General features: G+C 36.9%; 2 protein-coding genes and 1 non-coding gene across 18 annotated transcripts; 1 reads left to right on the forward strand and 2 right to left on the reverse strand.

The window, feature by feature from the left end:
• Positions 1–119: 119 nt before the first annotated feature.
• On the reverse strand, positions 120–8,821 carry LOC103713197 (uncharacterized). Its single transcript, XM_008800026.4, has 3 exons — positions 8,508–8,821; positions 7,582–7,851; positions 120–1,526 (listed from the first exon to the last, which is right to left on the reverse strand). Exons 1-3 carry the CDS (start codon positions 8,646–8,648, stop codon positions 393–395), a joined length of 1,545 nt encoding a protein of 514 aa, XP_008798248.1. The 5' UTR covers positions 8,649–8,821; the 3' UTR covers positions 120–392.
• Positions 8,822–11,031: 2,210 nt separating this feature from the next.
• LOC103713195 (uncharacterized) lies at positions 11,032–18,259 on the forward strand. 16 transcript variants are annotated; one of them, XM_088704749.2, is made up of 7 exons: positions 11,032–11,482; positions 12,685–12,730; positions 13,691–13,812; positions 15,949–16,072; positions 16,176–16,230; positions 16,393–16,511; positions 17,813–18,259. In XM_088704749.2, the coding sequence occupies exons 1-3, from the start codon at positions 11,248–11,250 to the stop codon at positions 13,695–13,697; spliced, it is 288 nt and encodes a 95-aa protein (XP_088560875.1). In that variant the 5' UTR covers positions 11,032–11,247; the 3' UTR covers positions 13,698–13,812; positions 15,949–16,072; positions 16,176–16,230; positions 16,393–16,511; positions 17,813–18,259. The 16 variants fall into 16 exon arrangements, 4 of the variants coding, with proteins under 4 accessions (XP_088560875.1, XP_088560874.1, XP_088560873.1 ...); XR_015968959.2 differs by having other exon boundaries at positions 11,048–11,675; positions 13,247–13,812; positions 17,813–18,083; XR_015968960.2 differs by having other exon boundaries at positions 11,048–11,482; positions 13,247–13,812; positions 17,813–18,083.
• LOC113463112 (U2 spliceosomal RNA) lies at positions 12,107–12,294 on the reverse strand. Its single transcript, XR_003386828.3, has one exon. It is a non-coding gene; the product is annotated as a U2 spliceosomal RNA (small nuclear RNA).
• Positions 18,260–18,604: the final 345 nt, after the last annotated feature.

Consider the following 18,604-nt stretch of genomic DNA (forward strand, 5'->3'; position numbering starts at 1 on the left):
ACAACAAAAGTTGATGGAATGGAATACTGACCTCTCGGTAGTTATTCATGGGGAAGGAAATGGAAGGCATCGCATACAATCCAATTTAAATGGTTCAAGGAAACTACAAAACACAGATATCCATGCTGATAGCCCTTCATATCAACTGCTACCATGCTCTAAGTTATAATTTTGCATTCACCATGAATCTACATCGTGATTCTGACAACACCGACAAAATTCATGCAGACCACTAGTATTAAGAGAGCACTTATATGAAGAGCCACTAGTATTTTTACAACCATCATGCTCTTAAAAAGATTATTTTCAAACATCCGATAACTAGGAGGAATCATTAAAAAAAAGCACCTCCTTGAGGATTATGCCTCCATTTCTGCACGAAAATCACGCTGCTAGCCCGACCATATTCGTGGGGATGCTCCCCCAGCTTGACCATTGAGCCTATCAAGCAGGGAATTGAAGTCGATAGGCTGACCACTCTCCCCCATCCTCTGGATCGCACTAGCAGCATGATCCCTTGCATATCCCATACTAACAGCTTTCTCAATCATTTCTCCATATGGCTGGGCGGGCATCAGCTGTAAGCCAGGATGATGGACCCCCCCAACATTGCTAGAAGGCAGTTGCGGATTCTGGGCAGCTGAAACAATGCTTGGAGGGTAGCTGTACATCGTGTTGTAACTCTGAGCATTCAATGGTGGTGTGTAAGGTGCAGGGCCCACATAACCACCCTTATGCAGAGGTAGTCCAAAAGAGCTCTGACTAGTTGGGGGCTGTGGCTGCCGTTGTGAACTATGTTGAGGGAGTGGTTGTGACACCGTGCTGCCTGGTCCTCCATAACCAAATGGCACAGCTTCAGGACGATTCCCAACAGGCTGAGAAATTGTGGTGTAAGGAACTTGCATAGCCATGCTGCCTTGGTATGATTCAGGAACAGGATTGGCAGATTGTGGCGGGCAGGGAGGATAAGAGTGTGGTGGAGCTTGAGGTCCAGCCTGCGCCTGCGAAACAGGTTTTGGTGGTTGCACCACCTGTTGTGAAAACTGATGAGCCTGCTGAGGCCATTGCTGCTGATACTGAGGGTATGGCTGCTGAGTCTGATTTACTATTTGAGGCTGCTGCTGTGGGGCCTGGACAGGAAAATCCTGAATTTGGGGTCTCTGTTGCACATATTGTAGCTCAGGTTGTAATGGTTGGCTGTGTTGATCTTGATGCAAAGGTTGGCGCTGCGGGTAGTATGTGCCTGATTGGTTCAATATATAGCGACCTTGTTGCACAGGTGCTGGCTGATGCATGGGAAGCAATGCAGATGCTTGAGTGACTGTCTGGTGAGGCAGAGCAAGAGCCAACTGTCGGTTCGCCACATCTGGCTTGTCATCATGCTGTTTGGTCTCAGAGGATGACGGAATAACAACCTCTTCATTCTTTTGTGTAGACTCTTTATGTCCAAGTTGCAGTTTGGCCAGTTCTTTCTGAGCCTCGGCAAGTTCTTGTTTGTCCCTCATAATTTGCACAGATCTTTGGACCTATGTCATGCACAAAAAGTTTAGACAACTAATTAACATCCATCTAAAAATATCATGCAGAAAACAAACAAAAAAATTAGCAAGAAAAAATAGTAGTCTCCTTCAAAAAAAAAAATGGTTGCCATTGATCTTGAAGTGAGCTTGCAGATCCAGCTTAGAATGAACCAGTCGGGCAAATAGGATACTTTATTTTCTTGGGATTTTTTTTCACAGAAAGTAAAAAGAAGGGGAGGGGAGTTGCACCTTCCTGAAGTAAAACAGACAGCATATCCAAACTTACCGAATTTTATAAGAATCTAAACCGACTAATTGCATAACAATGAAGGGAAAGAAAAATCTATCCATAACTGTAAAGAGTGACTAATGTATCATAGCAATCTAAGTTAGGAGCATAATTGGATCTAAATTATTAGTTGGCAACATAGAAACACTATTTCGGATCTAAATGGACCCCAATCATGTTTTTCATGCCAAGTGTTCGAGACTGTCTGCTTAATCTTTTCTAAAAACCCATTCCAAATACAGCTAGGGGTGTGCATGGGTCGGATCGATTTAGAGATATACCCAAAAATGAACCGATTAAACTGATTTTCTAAAACCGAAACTGAAACCAAACCGACCATCTATAAAAACCGTTTAAAACTGACCCAAGAAATCCGATTCAGTTTGGTTTATCGGGTTAACGTTAAATGAGTTGGGCTAAATGGGCTACGCTAAATCTAAACATATATTTTTTTATATAGGGTTGATGTTCAATGGATTAGACTAATTGGACTGGGCTAAATCTAAACTTAAAAATTCTATTTTATATATGAGAGAGAATATGAAAAGTAAAAAAAATGAAACAAATATATAGCCACATATATATGGGTTGGGTCGGGACAGTTTGAATATATATTTTTTTATATATATACATATGGGTTGGGTATGGCCGGGTCAATTTGAATTGGTTTTTACAAAACTTAAACCAAAATTGAATCGATTTTTTTTGGTCCAAGACCTTTTCAAACAAACTGAATTAAAAAAAACTGATATAAATCAAACTGAAGAGAGTGGTTTGAGTCAGGTTCGTGGTTTGGCCGGTTTCTTGCACACCCTTAATTATGCTCCCTAATGTCTAAGATCACCATGGTGGAAGGCATATTTTGAACGTCTAGGTCAATATTAAGAACAATTAAAAATTAGGTCAATGTTGGATAGAATGGTAACCCATTCTCACCCATTGTTCCAACAAGGAACTTTGTTCCATGGACACGTTGTATTAAATTATTTGAAAAGACCTGGCTTACCTAAGTTAAATTTTGAAAAGAATAAAGTGTGCAATACATGTCAACTAGGAAAACAAACCAAAACACTACTTTTAAATCTATAAATGCGGTATCCATAATTGTGATCTAATTAGTCATAGAACTTCCTCTTTTCTTTCCTCTCAGGACAAATTCTAGTCACTACAATCACATGACTATACATCTGATACATGTTCATACCATCACAACTGGTTTTGCACCACATTATCAAGGGTGCAACTCTTGCAATTCCTGAAGTGAATATGATTCTAAGTATCCCATTTGATTTAACCATACATCTACTTCAACATTCTCATCTATGAAGGGATATTGGATGTGCTTGACCCTCTTTCTCCCAAACACTAATTACAACACATTTTGCCTCAGTCTCCTTGAAATTTTCCCATGCATCTCGACAAGCATGCAATGACCAAACAATGACCATAGAAACCCTCCACCAGTCCACCCTGCTTCAAGTCTATTGCATAGGTCATACTTTCTCTATTTCTTATATATGAAATCAACATAATTTGATTGTATTTTTCTTCTCATGGTCATCAAATTTGACCACTCTGCTAAACCACGGTAAGAAATAGTTTTAGATTCATACCTCTTCAATTATTTCATGTAGAAGCTTAAGTTGGTAAACATTACCTCTCCTTAATTGCAAACTTAAATTGGAGATGGATGAGTGAACTTTCTTTCACACTGTGCCCTCAAACTATATGACTGCTCATATGTTAATTGTAAAATATAGACATGAGACCTTGGGGGTAGTGAAAAGCACACATGTATGCAGCATCATGAGTCATGAAGCCATAAAATAGTCTCAAAAAGAGGAAACTTTTATATGAAGAAAAATATTGGCATCTAATGTAGATACATATTATAAATTAGAAATTAAAATCAAGGTTTGAGGTGCCAGCACTGCCAATCCATGCCAGTCCTTAGTAACAGGAAACTCCACTTAGGGTGTGGGTATCCAAAAACTTGTCCCTGCACCTGTTTCCTAAGTGTTTCCGAATTTATTTTTCTCTTTTTCAAAAAAGATCTGCGTCTCCCACACCTGTAATCAAAATGATTCCTGATCTTGACCCACTTTATGTAACTAAGTGCCCGTGGACAAATTCTGCGGCAATCCAGCTAGTGTTGGTTGTCTTCATGCAATGCTAGGGGCATGTTGGCACGTATGTGGGTGAGTGCTTCGACAAAAATCATACAGGTTGGTGATCAGCATGGACACCAACATTGGCACCTCAATCCTTGATTAAAATGACAGAACCATTTGCAACAAATACAGTGGAGTAATAATAATTGCTAAAGTAGAACTACTTCATCACAGGAAAGAGTGTAAGGAGACAAGCCATTTCTACTGGACCGCAGTCCAAGACGCTACAGGACAAATTTCTCAATCCTTGAGAACAAACAATTCAAGATAATGAAGCCTCGAGCCCTAACTGGACTTCTCAAAAAAGCTTGCAGTTCTCAATTTCCAAATCCCACCATCTTTTCTAAGTGAAGAACAGTCCCATACAATAACCCACTATTCAATCATCTTTTTTAGGTGGAAAGGAAGTCTCTCTATGAAACTCAACATCAAGTACTCATGAAGTACCACATTCAATGAAACCTAACAAATTCTTTCCATGAAGACTGTTTGGTCATATAAAAAGGTTGACAAATTACAACATTTACAAAACTTCACAGCGGCTCTTTTCTTCCAGCCGCACCTCCCTTGGGTGGAGGAATGTTCAAGCAGATCTGACATTGTTGAAAGACTCAGACATCTAAAAAATAAAAATAAAAATATGAATGCAAAACTTGTAGATACAATCTAATCCCAACTCCTTCAGTTATGATAACCAATAAAATGGGTTATCTGGCAATAAAGAAACCAACTACTTATTAGTTTTGAGCCCACAAAGATCCAAATCTAATCAGTACAGTTTTTTGGCTTTTTATAATATCATTCAACTACCAGTTGTAAAACTGCAAGTTGACCATTTCAGGATAAAAAAACATTGGAAAACCAAGTTTGGATGCACATACTGGATCAAGCATACTCAGCAGCTCACACAAAAGGTAGTCTTAATATGTTGGTTCTTCGCATGAAGAAAGTAGAAATAAGTACAATTCTCCTAAATAAAAGTCTTCTGATCTTTCATCATTAAGAGTTTCCAGAATATCTGAAGTACCTCTAGGTCAAAGAGAGTTATTGGACCTTTTTCTTTTGAAATAGGTAAACTAAGGACTTTAACAAAGAAAGGCCACCATATGAAAGAAAAAGGAAGTCTCCTCTCCCTCAGGGTTGCAGATGGAATGTTAATAATATGGATTGACACACGAAGTTTGAATTCAGAACTGCACCCTTAGCTTGTGTCCCACTGCCTCTGTTTTGTCTTTTAGTTAGGAAGTCCTATCTCTTCACAACAACTCACAACAACCTGGAATGTTGTATCTCAATTACAAAATGCAATATCCTCCAACCTCAACTTTATGTATTAGGCCCCATATACAATATAGAAAAAATTTCAACACACTTACACCAAATAAAATCTCATTCAACGCTGGTATGTTTAGCATCTCCCATCGTTACTCCAAAAAGTCCGAAGTTCCTTTAAAGAACCTCCAAAAAAATTAAACAATTACCAACTCACAAGGTTCTAAACTATTCATAAGAATTACTAAAGGAAGTTTCAATTCAGATCTAGGATCCATGCTTGTCTAGTTCAATTTGTATAATAATTGCGAATAATTCTGTCAAATAAGATTTTCATATTCAGCATAATATCACTTCAACTATTCTCAATAACCTCTTCTACAAGACTGACACCTTGAAAATTTTGACTTATGTTCCATAATGAAGTACAAAACAACTTAAGAGACATTCTAGATCCTTTATATCATGCATCACTTTCATCTCGCTTATTTATTTGCCTCTAAGATGACTTACAAAAAGAAATATACATGTATCGAACAAAAAATTTAAATTCATACTCAAACATACTATTGGACAAATAGAGAGCTCATCAATTTATCATTTTTTCTGCACCTCACTCAAAGAATGTCTTGGAATACATTAAAATGGTCATTCTATATTTAAGGCTCTAAAATGCACTGTTCCCTTTTTTTCATAAGAACATGATCTATGAAGAAATAAAATGTTACATTTAATCCATAAGGTTTACTAATTCACTCCACTATCCATAGCAAGACCTAAACCTCCAAACAATCACTTGCCAACAATACCAGGCCAACACTGGATATAGACCCTCTTGTGAAGTGAAGTTCAATTCATTGGCAATACTATAATTAGAGCACAGTCAATTGGTTAAGCTCTGTGGCCCATTGTTGACAATGTGGCAAGAAGTAGGGTCTATTACATTGCTTTTCAGCCTAAGCGAAAACTAGAAAACTGTAACCTATTCATGATAAAGGACCTATCCATATTTCCTAGAAATACTTTTGTGAAAATGAGAACACAAAGTCAAAAGGTCAAAATTAAATAAAAACAAACACAAACAACCTACTAATGAAAAACATATCTAACATGGTAAAGAATAACTTAATAGCTCATATCCGCCGGCAATGAGTCTGAAAAAGAACAAAAGAATGTAGGATATGATAATTATCAAGGAAAAAAACACATGGAAAGAAGTTGACATGCAGCATAATAGAGCAAAATGGCAGGAAAAGGACAGAGAGCACATATATGTCTCTGTAATCTTTCCTAGAAAAAATTGCACTACAAGCAATAACATGAAAAGTGTGAGTTAGCGGCATAACCATTTGCGCAGGGCATATACTAGGCCATCCATTACTAAATGAACAAGGTTGTCCATCTATCATGATTCTTGAATTAACTTTATCCATCCTATTTCACTGTCCTTTCTGTTGTATCAACAATAACCGTATCTTTAAATGATTTCTTGCAACTTAAGAGTTACATCATGCAAGTTCCTGAGGTTAGTTTCAAGATATTATTCAAAGATACAGGCAATAGTTAGTAATAGCAACTCAGCTGATAATCAGTGTTATGGCATATGTTAAAAAAGGAAACTCATGTAATTTAAAAGCAACACTTTTAGTTGCACCCTTACTGAAGATAAAATACTATCATCAAGTGAACAATTTAATTTTCTAACAAAGACGACAAAGTATTCAAGCTTTTAATTGACACAAGTCATACAAAATTGTGGTTGAATTTGGTTCTGATAACATAGCAAATATATGTCTTTACTTTAATAATTTATGAAGTTAGGCAGGAAGAAGCATAGACTGAATCTCAGCTGGACTTCTTATGACTGCTATAGTGGTAGATATACTTGGTAATATATACATTGGAAGACTATAGAGATTCTAGTTAAGCAATAAAGGCTCAATCAGAATGAATCTAACCAATTCTGAGACCAGTTTTATTGGTCCAGCCAATATATGGACAAGCTGTCCAATTTACTAGACAAATGATGATAAAGGTCAGCCCAACCATTACCGGATATCATTTAGCAAGTCTACTAAATGTTCTCTAGTCTTTAAGTAAGCAAAAACAAATATAGAAAAGGACAATGGTCATATAAGGGAATACTGTATTTTCCATTTAAGGCTTGCAAACTGATCCTTTTGCAGGGTAAATGACGCTTTCTAGCTGATACATGACCAAACCTTGTTTGTCCAGTAGCCATATATATAGGTCAGGAATGATACACTGCAGGAAAAAAACAATCTGACACTCAGGAGAACAATAATTTTCAGATCAAATGTAAACTTACTTCTTGGAGATGCTTCTCAAGAGACTTGAACTTCATTTCTGCCTCATTCTGATCCCGAATAACATCTGATCGAAATTCACCTATTGAACGCTCAATCTTGTAGCAATGTAAGTCCAGCTGTGACAGGCGCCCACTAATTCCCTCAAGAAACCGGAGTACATTATCAGCATATTTCTTCATGCACTTCTCAACAGCAGCTATCATCTCCTCCTTGGAATAATCCTCCTGCTCATAAATATTAACCAACGGTCTTCCCATTTCATGGAAATCCTGATTAATGATACAGGAGATAAGTTAATCGAAAAATTATGCGATTTAACGTAATCTGTTGTCTATTAAGCAGATCTTTATCTCAATATAACATTTTATATTGAAAAGAAGCCCATTTATTTTAAACAAAGATGACCATTTGATTTTCGAATAAAAAATTGCAAACCCTACAGACCTGGCACGTGATAGAATATTTACTAAAATTAGAAAGCGAACATATTTGTTATTTCGAAACTGAATCCAAATTAAACAATTTTAATAATCAAAAACATGATAGAAAGATACTTCTCATCAAGAAAATAAACCAAAATAAACAATTTCACAAGCTATTGGGTCGTCAGCCAGCACAAACGGGAGGAGCACTGATTCGACGAGATCCACAACATAGCTCCTCATCAAAATCCAAGACGATTATTTTCCCATGCATCCAGTAAAATATTTAGAGGGCAGCAAAACGATCATCAAATTAACACAGAATCCATCGCTGATTTCCAATAAAGATCCAGACTATCCATTTCAAATCCAAATCCGACGCCAGAGGACTCGACAATCAGAAGACAAGCAATTTCTTGCAAACAAAGAGCAATCGAATCAAAGAAACAAAAATCAACCTATCCCTAACTATCGTAAACGTGAAGAGAGGGGAAGGTAGACACCTTCCTCGGGGGATCCGATCGCTTCCCATTGGAGTTATCCTGGGCGGCGTAGTCGTCATAAGAACAGAGAACATCATCGGATCCGAAATCAAACGATTGGGAGCCCAAGCCAGCTCTCCCAGAAGATCCACCAGAAGCCATGGCCGCAGAGGTCAAGACTTAGGGTTAGGGTTTTAGATTTTTTTTTCCACAGCTCTCGCCTCTCTCTCTCTTCTTTCTTGGCGCAAGAAGTAGACGAGAAACGCGTAGCTACCAATCGTTCTTTCGCCGATGAGTTCTGTATTATTATTATAAATAGACGTGACCGCGATGGAGGCGGAGACTTGGCTTCCACGCTTTAAATAAAGTCCAGTGGAGTTTAAGATGTTCCTTCAGAGAACTTTTGTCTGGGCGAGACCCGTGAATAAGACAAAATAGAAGACAAAATAGAAGGGGATGGTAAGGACTTGGGTGCGGCATATTTTAATTTTATCGGAGGTTGTGGCTGAGAGAAAAGGTTGTGCGGAATAACCTATGCGAGACACGTGTTGGTCGGCGGAGATAAGCGCCTTTTTATACCTACACCGCAAGGATCATTCGCGGCCAAGGTTTTTAAATAACGCCTTAGCCACTGCCCATCTAGAACCACTATTAGCAATCAAAGACTTAGCTTACCGAGAATTGATGATGATATCAGTAATACCAATATCAATAAACTTCCCCGTCACTAAATTCGTTGCTCCATGTTGGATAATAATTGGGTTATTAAATTATTTATTTATTTTAAAAAATAATTTTAGGTTATACTTCATGAAGGATTCGATATGGTTTTATACAGATACTATCAGAAGATATTGTAAAATTTACTGGTGAATATTAATATTAATAATGAGAGTTTACAGTATTGATATTTTTTTAATTTCTCAATTTTCATATATTAATTCTTGAAAAACGAAAAGATATCATCTCATAAAATCTAATATTTTAAAAAAAATTGCAATATACTTTCTTGTTGGTTTTTTGCTTGCTTTTCCCCTTCGATTTTGTAAAAAAAAGTTTTGATTTGATATAAAAAAATTCAATTTAGTAATTTAGGATGGAAAGAGTTTTAAAATTATATGAAAAATAAACACTTGATCAATATAGGGACTATTATCTTATACATGTGGGTAACAAAGTGGCTCGGTATCAAATGGACATGAGCTAAGGTAGATTAGGTGTTACTTTCTAAACCATATATGGGCTAAGTTAAATTCGAACATTACCACAGATGATTAAACTGTAATTACCTCTAAAATAACTTTAACATGCTTAAATTTTTTTTTCTTACCCTAGTAAATTTATTTACCATTTTTAAGTAGTGCTTGGTTGGTTAGGATGATTACCTAATGTTATCCATTCTTCAAGGATTTGAACATAATATTGGAAGTTTGCCTGCCCCAACAATTTTTTACCAACGGAGGATAAAAATCAAATATATCATCAGCATCCCGTGAGTCTGAAAGGATACACTTTAAGCATCCAGACTCAGAAAACTTGCCGCCCCATGATCCTCTTTGGTGCTTCCTGTTTTGGCCAATTAAACGGGGGGAGCACACAGCTTGGGTGGCAGGTATGGTGGCTTTGTGCTGGTTCTCCTACTTGTCGAAATCTTTCTATTTGCATTACTAAATTCAAACACGTCACGCCTCTCTTCTTTCTTTTTTTCTTTTTTTTTTAAAGGCATTTCATATATCTCCAAGGTGAGTACATTTGCCAAGCCAAACAAAAGTAAAATATATAAAAAAAAGGATAAAATTGTCAATGTCGTCCAGATGAATTCTTTGAATCGTCGAACTATAAACACATGTGCTATCTGAAAAGATGTAAACTCTCGGACCAGTCTGCGTATCTCACAGATGAATGGGTGGTCATCTCCAAAGCTGTCTACTCTCTAAATCCAGTCAATCAATGTGGAGGAGTCAATCACTGTATCCAGTCTATCTTTATTTTTGATGATCATACATTTGTGACTTTAGATTGTTGAGTCGGACATCTTAGCATCCAAAGTCCAAGCGATATCCACGACATGACATCAACACAAAATTTAGTAGTAGATTCGCATAATCTCAGATCCACTAGTTTGGGTTTCAACTAGTGAGATCTAGTTCCATGCATAAGTTATTACTTATGTACTGTAAAAAAGTCTTAATTAAATAGATCTGAAGCATCCTGATGGAAGTAGAGGCGGTAACAGCTTAATCGTTTAATCCATTTAAATTAATTTAATTCATTATAAAATTAAATTAAATTATTTATTTTATAAATTAATTATATTTAGATTTTGATTTATTTAATGGATGGGTTGGATTCAAATTAACAAATTTTTGACCTATTCTGTGTACAATTTCATCCGAATCTAATCTAACGTGATCAATTGACGCCCCAAGATGAAAGAAATTTAATTCAATCACCAAGCATTCCATAATATGGAGATGGTAGTGATGCAAAAGTATGCCTTCACCAATTTATTCTAGCTCAATTATTCATACTTACAACTTTTTATGGTGGAAAAAAAACATCATTTTCTTATGTCCTAAAGAGTATTGTCGCAGGAGACGTCAATAATGGGGTAGCTCCGAAACCGACGTCAAGCGTGCAAGTGATCTTGGAACCGAGGAGATTTTTTCCACCAATCTCTTCTACTATTTCTTCCCGGCAACTCCGACTCCCCCGTCTCTCAAAGTTCGAGTATTTTCCCCTCAGTAGAGTGAAGGGATCGATGGCGATTTGCTCTCCCTCGTCGGCGACGAGCGGCAGGACCCGGGTTGTCCACGCGCTGGTCGCCAGAGCGGCAGTGGCGGTGGCGGCTGGCGCCCCCGGCCCACGCCGCGGTGTACTTCAAGTGGTTCAGGAAGGATGGGAGCCGGGTGGTGGGGATCATCCCTGCCCGGTCTGCCTCCTCGCGGTTCGAGGGGAAACTCCTGGTCTGGATCCTCGGGAAACCCATGATCCAGGTTTGAGGTCCAATCTAGGCTTTGATACAGTGTTTTGGTTAAAGTTCTCGTCCTTTTTAATATTACAGAGTGTTGTTGAATGCTTGCTGTTTTGATTTTACTGTGAAAAAGGGAAAAAGGCGTGAGCTTGCTTACCCTAAGTAGGGAAATGGAGCTACAAACATTTTAGCTGGAACGACTTTGTTCTGCTTTGGTGCGAGCTTCGTATGCCTTCATCTTTGCTGACGTTTCACTAAACTGATGTGAATAATTTTGATTGGTTTACCGCACACAGAGAAAATGCTTTTCTGGACATGAACTAATTGTGTAGAGAAAAAGGCTAAAATGGAAAAATATATCCGTTTTTGTCTTGTAATCTGATATAAAAATAAATGAATAAATGTTGTAAATGACTTATGTTTATTATTCAGAATTATTATTCTACTGATTAGGTACTGTAACATGAACATAATGATAGGATGAGGTAGATTTATTTATATATTTTATATTTTCTTATACTCTCTCTGACATATGGGCCGGAGTTTTTTTTTAATAGGCGAGCCCAACATGTAAATTTTTTTTAATAAGGGGGTTAAAGAGTGCAAAGACATGGTTCGAACTCAGAACCTCTGCTTTGATACCTGGTAGGGGTGCGCCAGGCTTGTACGGTAGTGCAACGCATGGGCGACGCTTGAGGGCCCCGATGGCAAGCCACCATGATGGGCCCTCCCCCACAAAAAATTAATTTAATATCATGGTGGGCCGATGGCCCACATATCATATATTAAACCGATAAGAACAGATACTACACTTGATCTTAGCCAAAAATTTCATATTATTAAAAAAGTTTCACATGTTGGGTTCACCCATTAAAAGAAAAGTCCGGCCCACATGTGAGGGAGAGTGTAAGAAAATATAAAATATATAAATAAATCTACCTCATCCTATCAGCTTAGCTTTTGGGACAAATAGTGATTTCAACACATAAGGGTTTTGGAATTATTAGATTCAACTTAATCTCTAATGATTGGCAGATCTGCGTGTCATTGCATGGTTCCATCACGGTTCATGGAATTGTTGGAGATTCCACAATTACAATAATACTCTAATGCATTGTTGGTGATATATAATTTGAGCCTTCACCTTCATTTGTATTTCTGATAGTTTCTGCTGAATCCTGTGTGACTGTTCTGTTCCACTAACTCTTCATAATGACTTTATAGAGAACATGGGAGAGAGCAAAGTTTGCTTCTACTTTGGACCATGTTGGTATGTGTGATTACTTACTTGCACTTTCTGTTTTCAGTTTGTACGATGCCTATAATAGTACTATACTCTGTGTGGTGCAATTTTTATCTCTTAAGGACCTTTCTATACAACTAGATTTAGCATCTGGATGGACCACTTATAGATGATAACCAAGTTCATATTTTTAATCAAAAAACTGAGATCATAGGCTCAACAGATTAATATTATTATTTAGTAGTACATGGCATTATATTTTGATTAAAATGAAACAAAACTTTCTCGATAACAAAATGGAAGAGCTGAAAAAAAAATTTGATCATAGAAGTTGCTGTTCCTTTGAGGAAAATGATTGTAATATGAAGTCTTAATTATTAACTGCAGACTGTTTATGTTATCCTACATCTATCTTGAGGCATATAAAGAAACTCATGTGAAACTTGGGATTATGAACATAGCAGCATTTAAACTTGCCTTCATAGATAAAATAAGTGGAGATTGGAGAGATGAGGATTTAAAGAGTTGAAATTTTGTGTACAGAGTCAGTGATTAATCAATTAAAGGAGAAGAAATTTATACTTTGTGCTATCACGTGTGCTCATCATGGCATGAGAAACTAGGAAAAAGCCTAGGCTATAACTGATGAGCTTGGCTGGCTCCCTTGGGCTATGCAAAACAACAATTTCTGCAAGGACATGGTGTTCTATTTCAGAAGCTTGTGGTGGCAGTTATGGTAATGCAGTATCTGAACGTCTCTTTCGCTTTGATGCTTTGCCTTGTTTACTTTTACCCTAAGTAGTTTTCCCCTCTATGCCACTAGTTGTGGCAATGGACAATGAAAAGATTGCAGAATGTTGTAGAGAATTTGGAGCTGATGTGATAATGACATAAGAATCGTACAAAAATGGTATCTTCTTGTTTTCTCTATTTTTCCAAATACCTAAGGTTACTTATATATTATCAGGAGCTTTGTTTTATCTGCAGGAACTGAACATTGTAATGAAGCACTTCAGAAGCATGGAAAAAATTATGATATTGTTGTCAATATCCAAGGAGATGAGCCTCTTATACCAGACATAATAGATGGTGTTGTTAGGGCTTTGCAGGTTGTTACTTGCACATTGCTTGCTGAAACTCTTGTCTTTATTTATATATAGGTTGTATTAGATATTCTGAATTTTTATCAGCCATTACATTCCAGATACTGGAGGAGTATCAACTTCTCTTGTGCTGCCTATGCTGACCATTTTTCAACAACATTTATTGGATTTCCCTATTTCACAAAAACAAACAAGGACAGGACACCTTGCCTATATATAACGCTAACAGCTTTCATGATGGAGAAAACATGTTTAACCCAAAGTTTTTATTCTCATATAGTTTTTTCCAAACCTTGGAATTTATAATGAATCCTAGGAATTAAGTAATGCATCCTGATTTTTCTTGTAGAAACAAAATGAATGCATGATATCAGGATTTTATGACTCTGAATGTGGAAGCTAATCCTAAAACCAACCTTGAAAATAGATTGGAAATAAAAGTATGCAAAATTTTTATTTTATCTTTAAACCGACTACATAAAATACCTGCAACTACAGTTAAATGGTATTAATGTTTTTCTTTTCCTCCCTTTCATTTAAGTGAACCTGGATTTCTCCATTCCTTTTTTTTAAAATGAAGTTTGGGTTCAATAAACTTGAGGTACCTCCATAATGTCCTCATTATCATGGTTGCCAAATTTTCAGTGGATCAACTTTACTCTTTGTTTGCTTATAGGATTTAGTGTGCTGTTTCATTTTGTTTATATGATCTAGTTGCTACCTTTTGCACTTGGGGCTCCCTTTTTTGTTGTTCCTGTTTTAGTTCTCTTTCTCTCTCTCTCTCATGCATGTGCTTATATAAATTACAGCTTGAGTCTCCTATAATTTCTTATTTGAAACAAAAGACACGATTTGAGATCATAAATTTGACTTGAATTCTTGATCAGTGTTTCCAGCAGCCATGGCTACGTGCATATACTCGATGATCTTTTATTATTCTTATTTGAAACAAAAGACATGATATGAGATCATAAATTTGATGGAATTTGACTTGAATTCTCGATCAGTGTTTCCAGCAGCCATGGCTACGTGCAGATACTTGATGATCTTTTATTAGGTTTTGTTTCTTCCTTGTATATATTTCGTTGTTTCCAGTTAAGTAATTAGTTTAAGGCTACATTCGGTTTCTCTTGAACTGAGAAATGTTTACTTTAAGAATCATGTGGAGGATTTTCTTTTGCCTTCTACACTTTTGATCTTTCTCAATCTCATTATGCACTAACACCTCTAAGAAGTAGGGTTTTGCCATCTTATATTTCCATCTGGGCTTGGACTCGCATCTGTAGTCCTATTATTTCTACTGAACAAAGAAAATAAAAGTAAAAGAAGAAAGATCAAAAAAATGGAAAAGGACTGTAATTGGCAATTGGAAAATAAATGATATAATTTATATATCTTGGACCAACTAATGACAATTGTGATAGTATGAGTTATTTTCATTCTGGGTGTAGAACAAAGTTGGTATGTATGATAATTTCTACAAGTTCTGGGCAGCAAAATTTTTTTGTGTGTATGTTGTTTCCTAAAGGGTAATTCTGTTACAGGAAAGCTTCTTATTTGTGAGTAATCTTCCTGGTTGTAAGAAATCTGAGAGTTTGTTGTCTGGCCTCTTGACTACGTGTTTAACCATCCTTGAAATCACAGTGATTACTTCTTGTTGAACCGCGGCGTATATTTTGACTATTTGAGAAGCATCTACAGCCCACTATTAATGTTACTAGATTTTAAACTCTATGTGATCCAGTTCAAAAAATCATCTTAATATAGATGAATCAACCTACACTTGCAGTTAGGTGTGTTTAGATCAAAGGCTGTTGAGCTAGTTTAAGTGCATGCTCTAGAAGGATAACAAAAGCAGATGTCTTAACTTGCAGTTATATGATGAGACTTCCTTTCTATCAGATAAAAGCAACTGATGTTTAACATGGTCAAAATCTGTACCAACTCTTTTCCAAGTCTCAATTAAATGATAAATAGTAAGGATTCATTGTCTGCTGCACCATCATGCAGACAGAAGTTCTATCTATTTTAGGTTAGGAATAATATACATTACTCCGCATTGTTTTTTTGTAAAAAAATTATATGTTTCTATTCTTTATTTAACTGAAGTACATTGTGGTAAGCGGTGTGCTCCTGATGCAGTTTTCAGTACTGCTGTCACATTCTTGAAACCTGAAGATGGACTTGACCCAAACTGGGTTAAGTGCGTGGTGGATAATCCTGGTTATGCAATTTACTTCTCAAGGGGTTTGATCCCATATAACAAGTGAGTTGTTCATGTATTTTGGTTTAAATGTTCTGTCATGGGATATTGTGGGTATATCCTGATTCATGCATTTCTATTTTTCATTTGTTTGCACTTTTTTCAGGTCAGGAAAAGTCAACCCACAGTTTCCCTATCTACTTCATCATTTGGGCATTCAGGTTTGTGTTCTACTCAGGATATTTTTATGCTATCAAATTTGCATCAGGATGTTTGTCCGATTGTATTTATAGTTAGCATTTATTTATTGCATGACAATATCAATTACGTATTGATGTCATGCAGTGTTTCCTAATAATATTAGCATTCCTGTGTCTGGCCAGAGCTTTGATTCAAAGTTTGTAAGGATCTCTCCGCAGCTTCCACCCACTCCCCTGCAACTAGAGGAAGACCTTGAAGTCTTGAACAACTTAAAGTTCTTGAAAATGGGTACAAGATGAAGGTAACTCCAAGATATCCAGATTGATATTTCATTTAGGAATAATGTAGGCAAAGGGCATTTATTCTCTTTGATATCACTGAGATGAGTTTGTTTCCTGAAATCCCTTTTTGTGCATACCATATGGACTTATTGCCAGCTTCAATTTGACATATAAGTTCCATACTCAGACTTCTTCGGGCCCTTGTTTTAGTTTATTGTTATTTAAGCAAAACAGTCCTGGAGCAAGTTTTAACTACACTTGAAAAATCGTAGGCCTGCTAAGGTTTCAAATCTTGTTCCACTTGTCTGAAAATGATATTACGTTCTAGATTGATTTTTTTTTATTATTTTGACATTCTTTTGTTTTGTTATTATTTCATCATATACATTCTAACAAGTTCTAGTGAAGCTTACTCATGCATGGTCATATCAAGGTGTTAAATCTCTGTAATCATTGTCTTGTCAACTGGGTGCAAGATGTGATGTATCTCAGAATCAGCTCAGCACTTCAGAGCTGCTTAAAGCTACATAGCTAAAATGACTCAGGAATATGCCTACAATGAACCAGAAATATGACACTATATTTCATCGCAAACAGACTTCCAAACTATCTTAGAACAAACTTTAGTTGCATGAATGTTAAAGATAACCTAGGAACCATTTCGGGACCGCCCATACCATCTCTCTCATACACACACGCATGATGATGCACATCTCTAGCTTTCTCATTGACATGTATATATATGTGCATGAAGACACAGGTAGCATAACGGTGGTGGCTGGCAATGGTGCTCGGGGTCTGGTACTCCTGATCGCTTTGTCGCTCCCCCCCCCCCCCGCCCCCCCCCAAAAAAAAAAAAAATGCCTACCCTTGTGTTCATGCACCCAAAGCTCCACAATTTGGCCATGGCTGCTTTCACCATTACTCCCATTCTGATGAAGCATCCAGGCTTCAGGCATGGCTACAAGCTCCATGCTAATTAATAACCAGTACTAGCATCGGCACGACGTGGTTTGCCATGCTAGCTCGGTTCTTGTTGATAGGCCAGTGGATCTAAGAAAGCTCTGGTGGTTTGTGCAGTTAAGTATCTTTTCCAACTGCATCCTCTTGTGAACTGGTCCAGCAATTAGCAACCATTACCTAGCCAATAATCTCTTCTGTGCGCCTCCATAATTGATAATACCTTTGATATCTGTATCTATCTGTGGGACCATGTTTATGTTAGAGATCAACTAACCTATTATTAGTCAACTACATTTCAATGATTTGAAGCTGTCTAATGTGATTATATTCTATAGCTCCTTAGATGTTCTTATTGCAGCTTCATTTTGGGTCCAATGGACGCGAAACAACAGGACTCCATGCATGGCCGAGTTCATCACCACTGCAACTAGGATCACCCTAATTGCTACTTGCAAAGGAAGGTGATTTGCATGCAGTCCTCGAGCAAGTATGCAGGCCCAGTGAAGCTTATATCCATTTCCACCACAGTGACCTGTAATTTTGGTGGGCGTATCCTGTTGCCAATTTGAGTCAAGAACAACATATCATTCAATAACATTCCAATAATTTAAAGCTTTATTTAGTTCTAATTACTGATCAATCTGTAGCTTCTTTTCCTTTAAGTGTTCTTAATTACTACAGCTGAATATTATTCCTCAATTTTTTCGTCTACACTGGTTATAAAGCTAGAAATAGGTGAAGTTACTGGTGACATCCACCACAAGTTGGAACTTTTAGATAATAAATGCTCTTGCTTGTTGGTCTAGATGAAGTTTTTCCCTCCATTGCTTTTTTTTACGAACATTAAAATTCTGTCATTATTATCAAATACTTGGTTTGGAACCATTTAGCTATTTTTTCTTGTATTTGTTCATCTCCTCCCTTGATAATGTAACTCATCTCTTTCCCTCATCTCTGTTGTAAATACAATTAATCTTCAATGGAAAGCCGGTGGCTCCTTCTGCCTCCTTTTGCCTCCCTTCACATCACGCATACAAAAAAAGAAAATCTACCACAAGCTTACAAGCATATGATCTCTAATTTACGGGTGCCGTCGGTCCCTCCATGCCTTTTCGGATGTAAAGAAACTTTATAGGCTCAATTATAAGGA

This window comes from Phoenix dactylifera, chromosome 9 (assembly GCF_051530095.1).
Source record: "Phoenix dactylifera cultivar Ajwa chromosome 9, Ajwa_hap1_PhDact_Kaust_v1.1, whole genome shotgun sequence".
In the NCBI taxonomy this organism is placed as follows: domain Eukaryota; kingdom Viridiplantae; phylum Streptophyta; class Magnoliopsida; order Arecales; family Arecaceae; genus Phoenix; species Phoenix dactylifera.

Coding starts and splice junctions, on each gene's coding strand:
- LOC103713195 (XM_088704748.2), top strand. CDS start 11,248: ATGGCGATTTGCTCTCCCTCGTCGGCGACGAGCGGCAGGACCCGGGTT. Junction 11,483..13,690: donor TCGGGAAACCCATGATCCAG/GTTTGAGGTCCA, acceptor TTTTATCTGCAG/GAACTGAACATTGTAATGAA. Junction 13,813..15,948: donor GTGTTGTTAGGGCTTTGCAG/GTTGTTACTTGC, acceptor CTCCTGATGCAG/TTTTCAGTACTGCTGTCACA.
- LOC103713197 (XM_008800026.4), bottom strand. CDS start 8,648: ATGGCTTCTGGTGGATCTTCTGGGAGAGCTGGCTTGGGCTCCCAATCG. Junction 7,852..8,507: donor GATCGGATCCCCCGAGGAAG/GTGTCTACCTTC, acceptor ATCATTAATCAG/GATTTCCATGAAATGGGAAG. Junction 1,527..7,581: donor TTGAGAAGCATCTCCAAGAA/GTAAGTTTACAT, acceptor TGCATGACATAG/GTCCAAAGATCTGTGCAAAT.